This window comes from Diabrotica virgifera, chromosome 8 (assembly GCF_917563875.1).
Source record: "Diabrotica virgifera virgifera chromosome 8, PGI_DIABVI_V3a".
Taxonomy (NCBI): Eukaryota; Metazoa; Arthropoda; class Insecta; order Coleoptera; family Chrysomelidae; genus Diabrotica; species Diabrotica virgifera.
Window position 1 is genome coordinate 25,875,730 of NC_065450.1, and position 21,950 is coordinate 25,897,679.

At 31.3% G+C, this 21,950-nt stretch overlaps 1 protein-coding gene across 5 annotated transcripts in view; it reads left to right on the top strand.

The window, feature by feature from the left end:
• Positions 1-21,950, top strand: part of LOC114336268 (calcium-activated potassium channel slowpoke) — a 663,340-nt gene that overhangs the window by 610,086 nt on the left and 31,304 nt on the right. For all 5 annotated transcript variants that reach the window (XM_050659851.1, XM_050659850.1, XM_050659854.1 and 2 more), the window contains 3 exons: positions 10,487-10,661; positions 15,147-15,371; positions 21,107-21,386. In XM_050659851.1, coding sequence (XP_050515808.1) covers positions 10,487-10,661; positions 15,147-15,371; positions 21,107-21,386 — 680 coding nt within the window. The remainder of the gene's footprint in view (positions 1-10,486; positions 10,662-15,146; positions 15,372-21,106; positions 21,387-21,950) is intronic.

Consider the following 21,950-nt stretch of genomic DNA (forward strand, 5'->3'; position numbering starts at 1 on the left):
GTAATATATAGGGTGAGGCAGATAAAGGGCCTATTAGAAATATCTCGAGAACTAAAGATAAGAGAATCATGAAAATTGGAATAGAGTAGTTTTGAGGTATGAACTATTTAATGAAAATATTTTGGTCTTTTTGTTACTTCCGGTTATACCGGAAGTTGATTGTAACTTCATTTTTTAAATGGCACACCCTATATATTTTTACATTTTTAGATTCTGCTAGATGTCTTCTTTCTTAAAATATGAGGTTTTGTAATATTATACAGAGTAGTTTAAAAGATAATTACGGTTTTTTATAAATTTTGTAGTAACCTAACTGTAGTACCGAAACTGTAGTAATCGAAACCGGTAGAGGTGCTTGCTGCACTCTCTGATTGGACTAGAATATGATGCGGCTGTATTTTCGTTTTGCAACGAAATTTTAAATGGTTATTCATTTTTGATTTACATGTTTACTCTGATTGGAGTACGAAGGGAACCATTTTCGTTGGAACTTTACCGCGCTGAGCAGATGGGACGTGAATTATAAATTGTAAAATTCCCTCATCTTCCTTAGTCTCAGCATCCGTATGGCTTGCAAATTGTAGAAGCCTCGGAGGTGTAACCAGAGAAGGTTCCCACTGTTTTCAGTCTGGTGGGATGTAGAATAACATTACGTTGATTTATATGCCATTATAGTGAAAACTTAGGCTTTTGCTAGCAGTTGCCGCTAGGGCATCTATGCCGTTTCGTTCGTTGCAGCGTTCGTTCGAGAGAGCGGCGTATGTGCCTCCTGATGAGAGACTAATAAGTTTCGAAACCGGTAGAGGTGCTTGCTGCACTCTCTGATTGGACTAAAATATGATGCGGCTGTATTTTCGTTTTGCAACGAAATTGGAAATGGTTGAGTGAGAGGGAATGGTGAGCTAAAGAGGGAAAAGAGATTTTGTGATTCGCCAACCCATAAATCTTTCTGCAGGTATTAATATAGGGGCTTACTCTTATCTATAAAGTAGATAAAATTTGGTCAGTCTTACCAAAGTGTATAGTTTGTCTAATCGGCTTAGCTTACGCTCGATTAATCTATATTCAATAGCCACTAGACTAAGAGTATTTAAGAATGAGTTTGACGGACTTCAAAAATGCGATTTCTATAAACTTTAATTAAAATTTATGCAGTAATTAATTAAAATTCAGAGTTGGCCAATGATATGAAATGACTGTAATTTCAAGACGAATATATTCATGTAATTTTGATTGCATTTGAGTGACATAATATATTCCTTAAGATATGTGCGGTGCCCTTTAACTCAAGTCCAAACTTTCATTTCCTCAAATATTTTCTAGCAGTAATAAATATGACTACAAAGTAACCGCATGTCAAATAAATTGTATATTTCGTTCTTATAATGTATCATTTCTAGAATAATTAGGTAAACCTAGTAGCTAGAGCTAGTATGCCTTTAAATATTGCTTGTATATTATTTCCGATAAATTTTGTAAACAGTTATAAAATAGATATCTCAAATACAGTGATGAGCGTGCTAATAACTGGCAAAATAACGCAAAAGATGGAAAACATAATACATTGCAAAACAAAAAGAGATTAAACTAGTGGAGGTGGAAATTATCGTTATAAACGTATAAATTCACATTACATTACATAGTTTCCCACCTTTAGACGTCTGTGACAGGAGTATTTTATAAAATTCTACTGCCACAAATTTATACGTTTATAACGATAATTTCCACCTCCACTAGTTTCATCTCTTTTTGTTTCGCAATGTTACCCCAGGCTGTGGGTGGGAAAACGTGATATAATTCAGGAATTTTTGAAACCTATCAGGTGTTGTAAAGAACGATGCCAGAAATAACTTCTACTAAAATGTGACCAAAAATATTGTGAGCTTTTTTTTATTGCGATTTTCATTTGTTAAATTTGCAATTTTTAAAGATTTTTAATTTTGCAGCTTAGGATATTGATTCTAGAGAAAAACTTTTTAATAGAAAGTTGTAGTAAATTAAAAAACCTACAATTTGAGCTGGTAAGTTTAATTTCGTTTATTGTTATTGCAAAACAGCTTGCGAAAGGTCCAAAATGGCCGTTTTTTACAATTTCGGTATTTATTGTACAAATATTTTTTTTTTATTTTTTAAAGCTTTAAAATGAAGATCTTTCAATTCCAAACATAAAAAAAATTGTAAGGCCGGTTTAACGAATTTGTTGCTTAGATATTATAAATTGTTTATCCCAAGAGGTCAAATGTCGAAGGCTATAACTTTTTGAAAAAAAATCGTAGAGAGTTGGTGAAACATCCAATCTCCTTCTAAAGAGTTATATTTTCATATTCTGATGTAAATAAATGCGTAAAACATTTTTAAACACCTAATTTTTGGGTTTGAAAATAAGGGGGCAAATTTCGTTATAAACATTTAGAGCTGAAGCGGCCCTGTACATCCTATGAGTTTTTAACTTACAGATTATTGTTGCTGAAGACTAAACGAAGATTTAAAAAAAAATAGAAAATTTCTACGACCAACTGAAGCCGAGCTAAATGTTGGGTTTGAAAATAAGGGGGCAAACGTTATAAACATTTAGAACTGAAGCGGCCCTGTACATCCTATGAGTTTCTAACTTACAGATTATTGGTGCTGAAGAGAAAACGATGATTTATAAAAAAATAAAAATTTTCTACAACCAACTGAAGCCGAGATAATTGTTTCTTTTTTCTTAAATCGTAGTGCCTTTATTTATAACAATTAAGAAATTATTTTACAGTCATTGACTAAAGAAAGAGTCTTATTATCTTATAAGAGAAATTAACTTAAAATAAAAATTAATATAAAATATAGTTACATTTAATTATTAAAAATTATTTTTAAAATCGGTGCTTTTGCGAGCGGCCGAATTTTGCAAATCGCCCGGCTCACTTCAAATCCGCGCGCTCGGAAAATTTTTACGTAACTTGTATTAAATTTTGACCGAAAACAATAATTTAATTATATTACCATTATAATATACAGTCTATTTACCACTGTATTTGTTTTTTTTTTTTTTTTTGATAAACTTTTATATGTGAAATCTCATTTCTGAAGAAATAATATTACAAAAATAATACATATATATGAAATATATAACTATATTTTTAATTTTTTCATTGTTATATAAATATAATAATAATAATGTTTATATAAAACTTTTCTTATTATACAATATAAAACTTTTTCTTCTGGTAGTGACTATCCGTTTTGGATGTTGGCGACCATCATGGCAATTTGGCAAACCCCATTTGGAAACTGAGAACCAGGAAAGCAAAGGATTACCTTGCTAGAAAATATACGTACGTCGTTCAACACAACAACTACAAATCTTTTTAGAGCAGCAGTACCGATTTAGTGTGCAAGTACAGATTGCCATGATGGTCGAGAACATCCCAAAACGGATAGTCACTACAAGAAGAAAAAGTTTTATATTGTATAATAAGAAGTAACATTATTATTATTATATTTATATAACAATGAAAAAATTAAAAATATAGTTAATATTTCATATATAATATTATTTCTTCAGAAATGAGATTTCACATATAAAAGTTTATTAACAAAAACAAATACAGTGGTAAAAACACTGTATATTATAATGGTAATATTATTAAACTGTTTTCGGTCAAAATTTAATACAAATTACGTAAAAATTTTCCGAGCCGCGGATTTGAAGCGAGCCGGGCGATTTGCAAAATTCGGCCGCTCGCAAAAGCACCGATTTTAAAAATAATTTTTAATAATTAAATGTAACTATATTTCATAATAATTTTTATTTTAAGATAATATAAATCTTTCTTTAGTCAATGACTGTAAAATAATTTCTTAGTTGTTATAAATAAAGGCACTACGATTTAAGAAAAAAGAAACAATTATCTCGGCTTCAGTTGGTTGTAGAAATTTTTTATAAATCTTCGTTTCGTCTTCAGCAACAATAATCTGTAAGTTAAAAACTCATAGGATGTACAGGGCCGCTTCAGCTCTAAATGTTTATAACGAAATTTGCCTCCTTATTTTCAAACCCAAAAATTAGTAGAGGTTTAAAAATGTTTTACGCATTTATTTGCATCAGAATATGAAAATATAACTCTTTAGAAGGAGATTGGATGTTTCACCAACTCTCTACGATTTTTTTTTTAGTTATAGTCTTCGCCATTTGACCTCTTGGGATAAACAATTGATAATATCTAAGCAACAAATTCGTTAATCCGGTCTTACAATTTTTTTTATGTTTGGAATTGAAAGATCTTTATTTTGAAGCTTTAAAAAATAAAAAAAATTATTTGTACAATAAACAACGCAATTGTAAAAAACGGCCATTTTGGACCTTTCGCAGGCTGTTTTGCAATAACCAAGAAACGGAATTAAACTTACCATAGCTCAAATTTTAGGTTTTTTAATTTACTACAACTTTCTATTAAAAAGTTTTTCTCTAGAATCAATATTCTAAGCTGCAAAATTAAAAAACTTTAAAAATTGCAAATTCAACAAATGAAAATCGCAATAAAAAAAGCTCACAATATTTTTGGTCACATTTTAGTATAAGTTATTTCTGGCATCGTCCTTTACAACACCTGATAGGTTTCAAAAATTCCTGAATTATATCCTGAAATCGACCTATTTTTCACCCACAGCCTGGAGTATGTATGTTTTCCATCTTTTGCGTTATTTTGCCGGTTATTAGCGCGCTCATCACTGTATACCCGATAAGCCATTATGTAACCCTGTTAAATTAATTTATTGTCATATTATATAATTTTTCAGGTACAAAATATTTGGTTTGGTTTTATTAAATTATTTGTTGACAGTTTGTAGACATAGTTTGTTCACATGTGTAAAATACACTGTATAATTTTTATATTAAAATTATAGTTATTCTGCCGGCTTTCTAGCTGTCGAAACTCAACTAATAGTGATATTATGCTACTATATTAATTTCTCATTGTGGATATACAAATATACTGTAGGAACTACACTGGCCCGCAAAAGTAAATGAATCCTAAGATTATTTTAAGTAAAAAAAGTATTATAAAGACTTCTAATTCCAATAAATTATTTTTTCTACCGTGTTAAAAATGCAATTTTTAGCACTCCATACGAGCATTAAAAATGCTACTTTAAGGCACTAGTGCTTTAAAATATTTTTAAGGCACTGCAGTTCGTATTGACCGTATAGACAATTTTGATGTAATGTCAAAAAAATATAAAAATGGAATGTCAGTCACGTTCAAGTAAAAGTTTTTGTAGATATTGTCCTGTAATTACGTTTGTAGAAAAAATATTGTATGATATGCGTGTTAAAAAGTACATTTTTAAGGCACTCATGTGAATTGCAGAACTCGCTATCGCTCATTCTGCAAACTTTAACATGCGTGCCTTAAACGTGTACTTTTAACACTTATATCATAAATAACTATTTATTGTATATTTAACAATAAACAATAAAATAGAGAAAAAATCCTATAATTAACAAAAAATATTTTTTTAATCCGGAGTACCTAAGACATTTTTCAAATTAAAATCATAAAATATTTCTAAAATATAAGAATAATAAAATTAATTACTTCCTCCTTGAGCTTGAATTACAGCTTTTCTATCATTATGAATCGAGGCAGCAATCCCGTTTAGCGGTATACTCGTTTATTAGCGTCTGTTTTAACGCTATCATAGTTTCAAACTCGCCATAATTTTGTAAAACCACTATTCCCAAGTTGTTGCTCTAATGATATATCGGGTTAAGTTCTGGAATGCTAGGAGACCACGCTAGTAACGGACTACCAACCTCTGTAAAGTATTAGGTACATGTTTATCGTAGCTATGTGCGGCCGAGCATTATCCTCCATTAGGAGAAATTTTCAGCTACGAAATTTATATGTTACGGTTAAACTTCGAAAATGGTTAATCTCGACATTAACCGGTTAATCTTGACTTTAACCGAAATGTAATGTTAATGTCGTACGAATTCAGATACATTAACATTAACAGGTTAATGTCTAGTTTAACTACTCTCCTTGGTTAATGTTGAATAATGTGTTAGAAAATAATATAACGTTGCCAATTGTATAAAAAATACCTGCTATTTATTCAAACATGACAAACTTCCGTGGCACTTATAGTTGCATAAAATATTAGCTGCCTTACAGTAGCACTTTTTTGAACCACATTTGGTTTTGCACGAGCATCTTTTGTATCCTTGATCACCACATAGAGATGAAGTCGCTGCAATTTCACGAAGAGATTTTTGAACAACTGAAACTTTTTCAACAAACATATTGCACGAGATACAGACGCAACCGTTCGAACATTCAAACTCGCAAACACCACAACAAATTAGGCGCTTATTTGGTATAAGATTCTCATTTAACGTTTCGTTAAATTCATTTGAATCTTCAAGTGTTCCTCCGACTTCTGGGTTAACTGGAGGAAGAAGATTTACAGAAGATCAGGAATTGCTTTGAGCTTCGTTTGTTTCATCGATTTCTGTCGTTACTGGGAGAATAATATTTACAGATGTCTTGGAATGGTTAGTTTCGTTTAGTACTTCATATTTGTCAGCGACTGTGATAACTGGAGGAATAATGTTTACAGAAGAGCTAAATTTGTAATTTTTATTTGGTTTGTTTGAACTGATTATAAAAGTTGTACCTGTAAGTAATAAAGAAACGAATAATTAATAACAATAATTATTTACTACCCATGGCTTTACAATTTACCTGTAGTAGTTCTCTTATCATTGTTATGAGAGTCCGATGAATTTGTTCCAGCAACTTTGCTATTATTATTGACACCTTCTGCACTATTTACTTCATCTAATAAATGTTGAAGATCTTCTTCTGTATCTATTTCATTAATACAGTCCTTTGGAAAGATAGAATCCGATAGACCAACTTTTATTTTCGACCCAAACATTGCTTCGTAGGGAGACTGTTTTATTCCTGCATGAAAGGCCCTGTTTTTCATTAATTGAATAAATTTAAGGCCTTCAGACCATTTAGATGTATTATTTGTTTGCATCCACGTTATTAGCATATTTTTCACTTCATTTATTATTGTGTTAACTCACGGCCATTATCAGATTGGAGTATTGAAGGTGCTCCAAAAATGCAGAATATTTCTACCAAATGTGTAGCTACTTCATCCGCCTTCTTTGAAGTTAAAGTTCTTAATTGCACGAATTTTGTAAGGTGCACATTCACTACATCGTATTTGGCCAAACGTCGATATGACAACGCTGTTTTCTTAGCTTGTCGTTTGGCTTCTTTCACTTGATTACAAAGTAAATCATATTTTTCACGAGATAAATAAGCACTGTTGTCATCCCTTTTTGTGGAAATAACTTTATCAAGATTCTCGTAAAACCGGTCTTTAAATTCATTGGACATATTGAATACTTAAATTTTCACTTTGAAATAACTATACTTCTTGCACGAATGCCACTTGAATACGCAACAAAACAATGTGGACTTTAACAAGACACATGTCTTAATGTCGAGATTAGCCGGTTAATGTCCGATTGAAGGCTGAAGATCGTTTACCTTCGGACATTAACCAACTAGACTGGTGAATCTCGATATTAACTGGGTAATATTAAGATTAACCTGATTTCGGACGTTAACCGTAACATATATATGGTAATACATGTTTTTGCAGACATTCCTGAATGTACGTATCGGCATTAGGGCCACCAGAACCTTGCATAACCATCTCTGTATGTCCTTCCAAATAACTGCCGCTCCATACCATTAAACCTCCACTACCAAAATGTAATCTAGAAGTTAAGCAACATTGGATGTAGAGTTCTCAACGTATTATGTTAAGTATATTTCATTATTATACAGGGCAATTCAACAAAACTAAAAGGAGAAAACTATGGAATTTCGCGTGTCCGGTTACTTTTGCGGGTCAGTGGAAAATTTGCCGTCGTGCATATTTGAAGTCAGTATCAGCCACTTCAGTTACGTGGCGGCATAAAACAACTGAGATTGTGTATTCGATATAAAAAAATATGAATTACGATATGCTGCAAGTTTTTCTGCAAGAAGAAGGCGACGATTTTTTTATTCTAATGTTGCTTTATGAGAAATTTTATAAAACCATTGTACTTAACAAGACTGAAAGGAGGCTTTTATGAAACATTGGTCAAAAGTCATTTGAATGATAGTGAAGGTAATTGCGTCTGTAGCATCGATGGCAAAAACGTTCGTATAAAATTACCACAGAACTGTGGGGCTCTTTTAACTATAAACTATAAAGACTACTTTTCCGTAGTATTTTCAGCAATAGTTGAATCAAATTAAAAATTTATAGCAATTGATGTGGGATCTGATGGTAAAGAAGACGATAGCAATATATTTAAAAAGTCAGAAATGAGAAATAAATACAGAACTCTACATTCAATTTTGCTGAACTGGAAAATTGACCGTGAACAAATAATATTTTGCCATATTTCCCATTGCATGATGAAACTCTTGCCCTTGATATGTTTATAATGAATTCATATTCAGAAAGACTTCGCACCCACAAAGATATTTTGAACTACAGACTATGTCGGGCTCTGCGTGTAGTGGAAAACGTTTTGGCTTGTTATCTGTAGTCTTTTGAATATTTTATGTATCAATAACGATTTTGCCTGAAACTTGTGATGAGTTAATCATGTCAGCGTGTTGCTTGTACAACATGCTGGTGCAATACCAGCTTCTTATTTATCACTGGAATTAAGAAGAAATACTGTGTGATAATATCGCCGGCCCGGAATAAGAATGACGTAACTGCAAATTTTGTCAATTCCTGTTTATTGCGTAATTAACTTGACAGAAACAGGAATCTTCCTCGGACCCAGGAAAATTAACTTCTCAACTCGGTCAACGATTTCGTTTCAACTTGATTCTGCTCGCAAAGGCCAACTTCACCACTTTACACTGACTTCTCACTTTTCAAAAACTGGACTGTTGTCTTCAGATATTCATTTCACAGTGCGTATTTTTTCTCTCGTCAAAATCAGACTTAAAACTCTCATCCCTTCCATCCATCATTTTCCACCAATCACAAAACATCCTTTCTACCCACTACCCCATATTATCATTTCTTAAGAACCAATTTAATTTGTATACAACTTTCCAATTTGTTAAATTCTGGGAGTCATCAAATTACTTCGTTGTTTCAAAATGCTAAACAAAAAACCTTACATTCTAAACTTAATAAATTTGTTTACCGCTTAACCTTCTTAGAATTTTTTATAAAATGTCTTATTGTCCATTGCAAAGCGAAATAAAACTGTATTGTCTAATCTGACCGCACCATTGTTTTAAATCCGTTCAAAAACCCATTAAGAAAAACCACCTTCTTAACGATTTCACTTTCTGCGAAAACACTGATTACTAACTAAATTATCCTAGTACAATTTTTCGTCATATACAGGGCGATGAAAATCTATAATTTCGTGGTCTCTGATATAAATTTATTTTCTAAATTTTTCCCAAAAAAAATATACAACAATGTATACAATATATAGCTATATATATTTAGCTACGTAACGCTAGAAACAGAATTGGAATATCAAGTGACTAGAGCAAATAGAGCCGCAGGTTGCCTGAATTAAACAATATGGAGAAATAAATGAAAGGCTGAGTTTACAAAATAGTTGTCAGACCAATAATGGTATACGCGACAGAAACACGACCTGGCCCAGACAGGACAAAAATAATACTAGAAATGGCATAGATGAAAACCCTTCGAAAAATCGATGGCAGGACACTCGATAATCGATGGAACCGAGCTAACTAAAAGTACATATACATGAAAGAGAATCAAGGTGGAGAAAATTAAAAACTCGGTAACAAACAGAAGAGTAGAATGGAACGAACATTTAAGCCGAATGACAATAAATATAGTAGTAAATAAAGCGAGAGATGGTTCCCAAATAGGAAGATGATCACAAAAATAAGGAAATGACAAGTTACTGGAGGTATATTAAAAAACAAACAGTCATGTCTACACAGACAGAAGAAGAAGAATAAGTAGAAGATAAACGTCAAGGGGAGATATAATGTTATAAAAAAAGGAGAATAAAATATCGGTTAAATCCAAGATCATAGCATGACGATAAAATAGAAGGTAACGCAAGGAAAAAACCAACTGGAGCCTTTGGCTTTGCTTTTAATATCCTGCATATGAGTCCATAAATGCATTAGATCAGTTTTGTTATGGCAACATTTTTAATGAATTGGTAAGACATTTGCATTATAGGATTTCCTTTTAAAAAATATTTTGTAATATTTATAATTAATATATTATTTTTAATTTCTGCACATTTGCCATTTTAGCATGATTTCAATTTGATATTATTTGACTAAAAAAAATCTTTTACAAAAAAAGTGTAATTACTTGCAATGATGGCTTATCAGGTGACTTCTTTATTAATAAAAGTTTATATTATGTCTTAGTATTTAATTAATATTGTTATGTTTAGGCCCACAAGCCGAACGAGTGGAAGCAACAATCAAAACAATAATGGAGTAGCTTTGCCGGTTGGTTTGGCTGATGACCAAGCTAAAGATTTTGACTTCGAGAAAACTGAAATGAAATATGATAGTACAGGAATGTTTCACTGGGGTCCTGCGAAAAATCTCGAGGACTGCATATTGGTAAGAAAATCAATTAAAATCCATAAGGAAAAAATTTCCTGGAGCTGGCTGTATACCGTTTATTACAAAAATTCAAAAAATAATCCTCTGTGTAAAAGGTATATTTATTTTAAAACCCCAATAAAGGGCTACATTAAAAAACAGAACGTTTTCGCTCTAAAGAGAGCATCATCAGTGTTCTTTGCAAGCTCTACATGCTAAGCCACCAAAAATACATGGGTTAAAACCCTAAAAATGTCGACTAAAAGTCTTACATTGACATGTTGTATACTAAATCCTGGCGATGCGCGATGGATGAAATTTCACGAAGCATGTGGGTGGTTGAGTCGATTTCTTTGTGTTCACAAAGAGAAAGGTGAAAGCCAACGTTGTGAAGACAAAGAAATCGACTCAACCACCCACATGCTTCGTGAAATTTCATCCATCGCGCATCGCCAGGATTTAGTATACAACATGTCAATGTAAGACTTTTAGTCCACATTTTAAGGATTTTAACCCATGTATTTTTGGTGGCTTAGCATGTAGAGCTTGCAAAGAACACTGATTATGCTCTCTTTAGAGCGAAAACGTTCTGTTTTTTAATGTAGCCCTTTATTGGGGTTTTAAAATAAATATAACTTTTACACAGAGGATTTTTTCTTCAATTTTTTTAAAATCAATTAAATTATTTTTAAATGTAAAGTCCCATTATACAGGGTGTAACAAAAATACAGATCATGTAAATATGAAATATATAATATATAGGGTTAAAGGCACTTATGGAATAAAATTATTTCTGTCCTTATTTTAAAAAATTATAAAAACACCCTGTATATTTTTTAGTTTTTTAAAGCTGCTTAACATGCGGCTGAACCGCTTGGATTGACATGCAATTCGGCATGCGCATAGCCAATATGTCAAAGAGAAAAAGTGATATTGTGCCGATGTTTTCTTCTGTCCTGGGCGTAAGTTCCACCCCTTCTCAGGCGTGAAAAAATGTACGTTCAAAATTAGTCCAGAATTCGATAAACTGGCTAATGCTAAGCAACTTTTATTCTATAGAGTTTTTTCACTTAGTCAATACTTTTCGAATTATTTGGGAGTGAATATGTTGACTTTCCAACAAAAAAACACGTTTTTAGACAATTTTTCGCAAATAATTCAGTATCGAAAAAGCATTCTTAGCAAAAATATAGCCTGTAAAAAAGTGAAAATGGTGTATGTGTTATAGTCAAAGCCCGAATTTCAGGCACTCCTAGGTTTGACTAGGCAATCCTAGTCTTAGTCAAAGCCCGAAATAAATTACAGTTTCGGCCTTTGACTAGTCAAACCTAGGAGACACTAAGTTGGTCAGTCAAAGGTCGAAATTTAATTTTATGAAATCGATCTAGATTAAAATGTCGTAATTTATTAGATTAGGTTTAATAAAACGTCATTTTTTAATTTTAATGTTTATTATTTTTATATTGACTTAATTAAAATAAAAAAATTACTGTTTATTCTCACATGTTGAGACATTGTGGCATTTAGAGTTGCACAATACGTTAGATCTTTACACTTGCATAATTTTGAAGAGCAATTATAATTGCAGTAGCATTATATAGAGCCTTGTAGTCCCAATTTAGAATCTTTTGTACTAATTTCTCTTAGAGACAGCTTAACGTCTGAAACATCTTCGAAATTAAGGAAATACCCATTGCATTTTATTATTTGATTTCTTGAAAAAAGTGTGTTTATTGTTCCGTATTTCGTACCAACTCTATATAAACCGTCAATTGTTTTATCTTGTATGATACCCAAAATATTTCGAGCATCTCCTTTGGCTGTATCAAAGCTAGGGATCGGTACTGTTACAGTTTTTCCGATCGAAATTGGAGGAATTTTTTTTTTCACTTAATTGTTCCATAGCATTAGCCTGGGCATAAAGACCTTCAGTCGCCTTTCCTTTATTTATTTTAATCTTTTCTGCGTGTGCACAACGCATCTATGTAAGTTTTCTTTCAAAACCTTCATAGTATGCACCAACTGTGCTGTCAGCGTATACAACATGTACCACTTGACTACAAATTATGCACGTATGTGCGTCAGAGCTCTCTTTTTGGCAAATACAACAAACCACGTCTGAAGAAGTAATCTGAATTGTTTGACAATTTTCTTCCTCTCCTAGTGACGATGGTCCAAGGGCTTCGTTAGTATTATGGTGATCCTTAGTTTTTTCTCCGATTGCAGTACCTTCTTTCACAGTTGACGATAAAAAATAATTTACGGTTTATATAGAGTTGGTACGAAATAAGGAAAAATAAACACACCTTTTTCAAGAAATCAAATAAGAGAATGCAAAGAGAATTTACTTAATTTCGAAGATGTTCCAGACCTTAAGCTGTCTCTAAGAGAAATTAGTACTACAGATTCTAAATTTGGAGGACAAGGCTTTATAAAATGCTACTGCAATAAGAAATGCTCTTCAAAATTATATAAGTGTAAAAGGTCTAACGTATTATGCAAATCTAAATGCTATAATGCCTCAACATGTGAGAATAAACAATATTTTTTTTATTTTAAGTACAACAATATAAAAATAATAAACATTAAAATTAAAGAACAACAAAACAATGAAGCACTTTTTGGGGAAAACTCATTACAACTTATTTAAAATGTTTTAAAAAAACTTAAATGAAATTAATCCTTAACGCTTCACAAGATGCTCTACTTATGTTGTGTTATATGATCTCTAAGTTCCATCGATTCAAAGTGCTTATTTTTAAAAAAATTTGGTTTCGAAGTAAAATTTTTAAAATTTTTCAATTTTGAAAAAAAATGGTTTTTTTTTCAAGAGATGTACCAAAAAGAGATACCAAAAATATCAAACAGTAAAAAAAGTCGGCTTTGCTTTTCTAAATATTTTGTATTTTTTTGTTTTTCTGTAAGACAAAAATTGGTTAAAATTTGGTGTTTCTAAATTTGCATACACTCGTGATTAGTGACTCGTTCAAGCCCTTTCAACTACAGCCCTTTCAAAGATAAGGACTTTCAACCGATGAAACTTATAGATCATATATACAGTGCTAGTCAAAAGTCCGTACCCCCCTCGTATCTTTTGAACGGTTATACCTATAATAGTGAAATTTCGAGGGAGGAAATAAACGGACGTAAGCTTCTTAACTAGTCATGACAGATGACGTAATAGTGACAGATGACTTTACAGCGCCACTGTGACAGATAATTTTAAATGGGACCTTATGGCAAGTGATACCTCGTTTGAAAGGTATTGAAAATACCTATTCATTTATACTAATTTTGTTTGAGTTTAAGCTAATTTTGATGAAAAAATGAAATAAATATAAAATTGTAGTTTCGCATTTAATTAATAAAAATTCAAAATTCTGCCTTGATTACTTGTCAAAAGGGTTGAAGTTTACGTAAAAACTACTAGAAAATTGAAAAACGTCAAATTTTTTGACAAAGAAACCATAGGCAGACATTTGAATTTTTGTTAATTAAATGAGAAACTACAATATTATATTTATTTAATTTATTCACCAAAATAAAAATCCACCTACACCCAAAAAAATTAGTATGGCTGAATAGGTATTTTAAATACCTTTCAAACGAGGTATCACTTGCCATAAGGTCCCATTTAAAATTATCGGTCACAGTGGCTCTGTAACGTCATCTGTCACTATTACGTCACCTGTCATGACTAGTTAAGGAGCTTATGTCCGTTTATTTCCTCCCTCCAAATTTCACTTTTGTACGTATAACCGTTCAAAAGATAAGAGGGGGGGTACGGACTTTTGACTAGCACTGTATAAACAATACATACATGAGTAGAGCAACTTGTGAAGTGGTAACGGTTAAGTTCATTTGAGATGCTAATTAGGGAATGATTTTCCCGATTTTCTTACCAAAAAAAAAGAACCAACTTTATTTTCAGGGTAACTTGTTTACTTTTGATGCTAGAATTTGTTTATACAACAAAAATACAGCATTTTTTAAATATTTTAAAAAAAGTTGTAATGAGTTTTTCCCAAAAAGTGCTTACTTCTTTCGTTATTTGACGTTGAAATATTCTGTATGGAATTTAGCGAGTATTAACCTATTTTTCATTAGTTACAACTACTCTTCTTTTGCTGGGTCTAGGCATATACAATTTTTTTTACTTTTTTATGGGCTATATTTTTGCTAAAATATTTTTTGCTATAAAATATTTACTTTTTGAGTTATTTGCAAAAAAGTCTAAAAACGTGTTTTTTTTTGTTGAAAATTAACATGTTTATTCGCAAATAACTCGAAAAGTATTAACTTAATGAAAAAACTTTATAGAACAAACGTTGCTTAAAATTAGTCAGTTTATCCATTTCCGGACTTATTTTGGACGTATATTGTTTCACCCCCGAGAAGGGGTGAAACTCATCCCCAGGGCAAAAATGTATGCCAAATTTCATGTCAATCCAAGCACTTTAATTGTGGCATGTGATATATATAATCGAAATGTTTTTTGTTTAGGATCGAAACCAGGCGGCAATGACTGTACTGAATGGACACGTCGTTGTATGTTTGTTTGCCGATCCAGATTCTCCACTAATAGGCCTTAGAAATTTAGTTATGCCACTGAGAGCTAGCAACTTCCATTACCATGAGCTTAAACATGTTGTGATAGTAGGTTCAGTCGACTACATTAGGAGAGAATGGAAGATGTTGCAAAATTTGCCCAAGATTTCTGTATTAAACGTAAGTAAAACTATGTGATCTTAAATATTTTGTTTACCACTTTTACATAGAGTTCAAAGGCTTAAAGATATATTATACAGAGAGAGTCTGTAATTTGGAATAAATTCAATATCTCAAATACTAATTGTTTTTTTGAAAAATTTTTGATAGGGTGTGTAAAGTTATACACAACTGCAAAATATCAAATTTTATACTCTACCATTTACAAGATAATAGAAAATAACAAAGTTATATCTGTAATTTGGAATAAATTCCATAATTAAAATACTAATTGTTTTTTTGAAAAATTCTCAGAGCCGTCGATTATTATTTAAAATTGTCATTTTTGACAAACAATATTACAAATTGTTATAAAACAAATTTACAAATAGTAAAAATAAAAGATGTTCACAAAATATGAAAGATTTTTTTTTTTTTGAAAGATTTTTTTTTTTTTTTTGTGAACATCTTTTATTTTTACTATTTGTAAATTTGATAGTGTTTTTTATCTTAAAACATTTAAATTAATCTTTAACGTTGTGGCTGAAGTAATATTACAACTAGGTTACATTGACAGTTCTTGGTGTCATTTCGGGTTGCTCTTTAATTCACTTGTCAGTTGGCCATTGAAATCCAATATGTGAGGTTTTCACCAAAAAAAGTTCCAACCACGTGGGGAGAGTCCTGTGTTGCCCTGGGTAACATCCAGGTTTATCTATTACATCCGATGAATTTTATATAAATATGTAAAACATCTTTATTATTTACATTTAAAGGGTTTTTACCCTATACATTTTGGTGGCTCAGGCATGCAAATTTTGTAAGTATGACCTCTTGTTCTTGAAAACCTCTGTCAATTTTAACTTTTATCTCATTTAATTAGGTTATACTTAATTTTAGGGCTTTTAAACACTGATGATGGATTCCTTAATCCGAAAACGTTTTGTATTTTGACCCTTATTTAGGGTATTTTAATATATACCTTTTACAAGAAACTTGGCATTTTTGTGATTTATGGTATACAGCCAGCTACAGGAAGTTTATTTTCCTCGTGGATTTCTTTAGAGACGTTGTGCACTTTTTAGATGGGGAAAAAGTATTGAAGTAGCGACCGTCATCGTGACCGTCATTGCTTCGACGAAATAAATTTTTGAAGTGAACACTTTCTTAAGGACGTTGTGCACTTTTTAGATGGGGAAAAATATTAAATTAGCGACCGTCATTGCTTGGACAAAATAAATTTTTGAAGTGAAAACTTCTTTAGGGACGTTGTGCGCTTTCTAGATGGAGAAAAATGATTGAATTAGCGACCGTCATTACTTCGACGAAATAAATTTTTGAAGCGAAAACTTTTTAAGGGACGTTATACACTTTTTAGATGAGGAAAAAGTGTTGAATTAGCGACCGTCATCGCTTCGGCGAAATTAATTTTTAAAATGAAAACTTCTTTAGGGACGTTGTGCACTTTTTCGATGGGGAAAAAGTATTGAATTAGCGACCGTCATCGCGACCGTCATTGCTTCGATGAAATAAATTTTTGAAGTGAAAACTTCTTTAGGGACGTTGTGCACCTTTTAGATGGAGAAAAATATTAATTTAGCGACCGTCATTGTTTCGACGAAATATATTTTTGAAGTGAAAACTTCTTTAGGGCGTTGTGCCCTTTTTAGATGGAGAAAAATTATTGAATTAGCGACCGTCATTGGTTCGACGAAATAAATTTTTGAAGCGAAAACTTTTTTAGGGACGTTATACACTTTTTAGGTGGGGAAAAGGTGTTGAATTAGCGACCGTGATCGCTTCGGCGAAATAAATTTTTGAAATGAAAACTTCTTTAGGGACGTTGTTCACTTTTTGGATGGGGAAAAAGTATTGAATTAGCGACCGTCATCCCGTATATACTATAAGAAGTTTTCACTTCTGTCGGCACTCCCATGAGTGCTTTAAATTTTTTTCTAATTAATGTTTTTAATTTCAATTTTAAATTAATCATTGTAGTAAATAAAAAAGAGACGTTCTCACAAACAATTTATTTTACAACTGACGACCGGTTTCGCTGTCTACAATATTCACAGCATCTTCAGGTCCCGGTTAAACTAAAATTAAATTTTTTCGGTATAAGGGAAGAATATAGTGGTATTCAATATCATACTTTTTCTATGAACTATGCTAAAGGGAGAGTTGGTAGAAGGACAGAGTTGAATGTAATATATTAACAAAACATTGGCAGGATCTTGAGGGGATTAGTAAGGAAACGCGACATTAAACCGTGAAACTAAAAATTGTTAGTTGTATATAAAGTGATGTTATTTTTATTTTTAATTAATAATGTAGATTTTATTCATAAGGGATTATTAGATGATGCTCTGGATTCTGGATATTCAAGAACTTATAGATGTAAGGTTGGGTGTGCAATTTTTTAAACAAGATTGGTCAGTTGTGTAATAGTTGTGATCTGATTGTGAAAATTTTTGTTTGATTTGTTTGAGAAATTGAAATTGAACAATAGTAATTTGGTAAAATTTGCTAAAAATTTTTTAATATTAAAAGTGTCAAAACAATAACATCATTAATAACTAATTCAGAATTAAAGTCAAGCGTAAGGTAAAGGTAATGCAGTAAATGAAATTAAATTTATTGTAATATAAAGTTATAATTATCTGTACACCAATGGGACTTTATGGAATATTACTAAAAAATTGAAAAAAGTAATATATGAAAAATAATAATAAGTGAAAAATATTTTATTTATGTTAATATCTGTTGAATTTAATAAATAGTTGAGTAGATTAAAAATTAATTTTAAGTTGAGTAGATTAATTTTAAAATTTTAATCTACTGAACTATTTATTAAATTCAACAGATATTAGCATAAATGATATATTTTTCATTTATTATTATTTTTTCATATATTACTTTTTTCAATTTTTTAGTAATATTCCATAAAGTCTTATTGCTGTACAGATAATTATAACTTTATATTACAATAAATTTAATTTCATTTACTGCATTACATTTACACTTGACTTTAATTCTGAATTAGTTATTAATGATTTTATTGTTTTGGCACTTTTAATATTAAAAAATTTTACTACACACATGCAACCCATTCATTAATTAAATTAATCACTTTGACATTTATGTAAAATTTCCAGGAAAGGTTCCCTGACTTGTCACTACTGGCGCTCACGAACTTTTAAATATCCCCTCTACGTACGAGCTCACAGCGTCTAGCAATTAGGTACCCATGTGTACACTAGCGTGGAGCTTACTGTATGTTGTTGCTGTTAATTACCGTTATAAATCAAAAGGAAACTAATTAGGCTTTACTGTAACATTCGAATTACCACAGAAATTTAGGAGTTAAGAGACATATTTATAACAATAAGAGGCCGTTCACATGACATGTGAACGGTCTCAAGTAAAATGTATGTAGTTGTAACAATAAAATTAACAATAAAATGAAATAAGATTTTAATGAAGCAAGCAGATCCTGCCTATAGCTTTACAATAAAAATTGTACGTATAGCACCGCAGAATTTCTTGCTGGATGTGGAGTATGGTAATGGACGTAGTTGGCTTCAAATGATGTACAGACCCCGTAACGAATCATGCCCGGTGACAAACGCTGTCGTCGGTCGTACACCCATCTAAACATTAGCAGAGAGGATTTCTCTCACCGGCTATGATTCGCTCCGGGAGCTGTAGGTAGATCTAATTATTTGTCAAGTGTTTCCAAGGAAGTAGGATTCAGGAAGTTAATCCCGAAAAGGGGGACAAAATTAATATTATTAAAAAAAACTAAAATAAGAAACTCTGTGTTGGAGACATTAAAGGTCTTCCAAAATTTCAATTAAAAAAAAATATTAAAAATTAAAATAGCAAATTGAGAAGGATCAAATGAATAGAATCGTTATTAAATGAATTATTTTAATTTAAATAAGTTGCTTTACTTACATGTATATTGTTTAACTACATCATCTGTAAGTTTCATCGGTTTAAAGTTTTTTTTCAAAATATCTCAAAAATTATTAGTAATACCAAAAATCTTAAAGAGTAAAAAAATTTTTGCTTTTGGGAATATTTTGGATTTTTTTTCTGTTAGAAAAAAATTGGTTAAGATATGGCTGTTCAAAATTTGAATACACTCGTGATAAGTGACTCGCTCAAGCCCTTTCAACTACAGCCATTTCAAAAATAAGCACTTTGAACCGATGACACTTACAGCTCATATAAACAATACATAATTTAAGGAACTTTTGAGAGACAATGATTAATTTCATTTGGGATGCTAATTGGGAGGTGATTTTCACGATTTTTTTTTTACCAAAAAAAGGAGACCAACTTTATTTTGAGCGTAGCATACTTACTTTTAATGTTAGAAACGAAAATTTTTTAAAAAACAAAAATAGATTTTTTTTAAATACTTTAAAATAGTTGTGATGAGTTTTCCCCGAAAAGTGTTTCATTTTAGGTTATTTCACGTTGAAATATTCTTGACTAATAAGAACCTACTTTGATTGGCAAAAACTCTGCTTTTACTGGGTCTTCTACTGGGACTTCATGCATACATATTTTTTCACTTTTTTATAAGCTGTCTTTTGCTAGGAATGTTTTTTTTTTCGATAAAATAATTATGTTTTGAGTTATTTGGGAAAAACCGTCTATAAACTTGTTTATCTACTCTATGTCATATTATGTATAAGTTTTTAGTTTGTGAAAACTGTCATTATAGATAGCAGTGCGTGAAGGGTTTAAAGTGTGCGTGAAGTAACAATTTATTTTAAATGGGATTTACTTTTTCGCACTGTTTTTTGACACACTTTCATATAATCATTCGCGTTGTCATGGTGATGACAAAATGAGCAATAAATTACAACAAAAGTTTTGACAGTTTTGTGGTTTGAAAGAAGTTAGAATTTTTAAATGTCAAAGTTCTAAAAATTGTAGAATAGAAATGAATTCCAGTGACGAAGAGTTACAGTTTTTTTATTTGTATATCGTAGATAAAATATTGTATGAAACTGTGCGTGAAGTACTTTTTGCGAACTTACGCGATATGTAGACTCTAACATCGCGTGCGTTCGCAAAAAGCATTATTCACGAAATATTTCATAAATAACTATTATCTACTTTATCTCATACTATGTATAAGTTTTTAGTTTGTGGAAACTCTCATTATAGGTAGCATTGCGTGAAGGATTTAAAGAGTGCGTGAAGTAACAATGTATTTTAAATGGGATTTACTTTTTCGCACTGTTTTTTGGCACACTTTCATATAATCAAATATCCTTAACTTTCGCGTTGTCATGGTGATGAAATGTGAGCAATAAATTACAACAAAAGTTTTGACAGTTGTGTTGCTTGAAAGAAGGTAGTATTTTTAAATGTCAAAGTTCTAAAAATTGTAGAATAGAAATGAATTCCAGTGACGGAGAGTTACAGTTTTTTTATTTGTTTATCGTAGATAAAATATTGTATGAAACTGTGCGTGAAGTACTTTTTGCGAACTTACGCGATATATAGCAGTCGCTCCACTGTAAACATCGGGCGCGTTCGCAAAAAGCATACTTCACGAACTGTTTCATAAATAACTATTTTTTTTTTGTTGAAAAATCAACATTGCACTTGCAAATAACTCGAAAAGTATTGACTTAGTCAAAAAAAAACTCTATACAAAAAGATGTGACTGAGTGGACTTTATGTTTTATATAGTGTGTATTAATAAAATTCTTTAAACTTTTATTTTATTTTAGGGATCTCCCTTAAGTAGAGCAGACCTTCGTGCCGTTAATGTAAACTTATGTGATATGTGTTGCATTCTGTCAGCTAAAGTGCCAAGTAACGATGATCCTACTCTAGCAGATAAGGAAGCAATATTAGCATCTCTTAACATTAAAGCAATGACTTTTGATGATACGATAGGTGTACTGAGCCAGACGAATGGTACTAATGAAGCTGGTACGCCTGTTGGTAGTCCTATTATTCTTCAACGCAGAGGATCAGTGTATGGAGCCAATGTTCCTATGATAACAGGTAATTATGGTCTATATTAATAAATGAATTAAACTGTTATACAATACGATTTTAGTGGATCCTTGAATATATCGTGTATAATATACACGGTGGGCCAAAGAAAAGAGTTAACCTCGATATTTGACAGTAGTTACTAGATTTTAAGGAAATGCCGAAACAAGTCGATTTTTGTTGTAAGAGGGACATATTTTTACGATACATACAGCTGTCATTTGTCAACCCCCTCCCTTCCACGTCCCCAACACCTTATTTTTAAATAGAGAATAGGGGTCGTGTGGTAGCTCATTTGAAAGGGTATTCAATTCTCTATTTATTATCATAATTATTTATACAGGGTGTCCAATTTTTTTTTAATTAAATTAATTCACAAAAAAGAAGAATGTATGTAATTTATTTTATTGAAAATACATTCTACTGTTACCAGAAAACAGAAATAAATGTGTTTATTTTACAAATAAGCATTGATGTTCGTTTAAATTAAATGTTCAAACTTCCAAGAGGCAGGTGAATAGCGGGAGCTAGCTTGAACATTGAATTTAAGCGAAAAGAAATGTTTATTTGTGA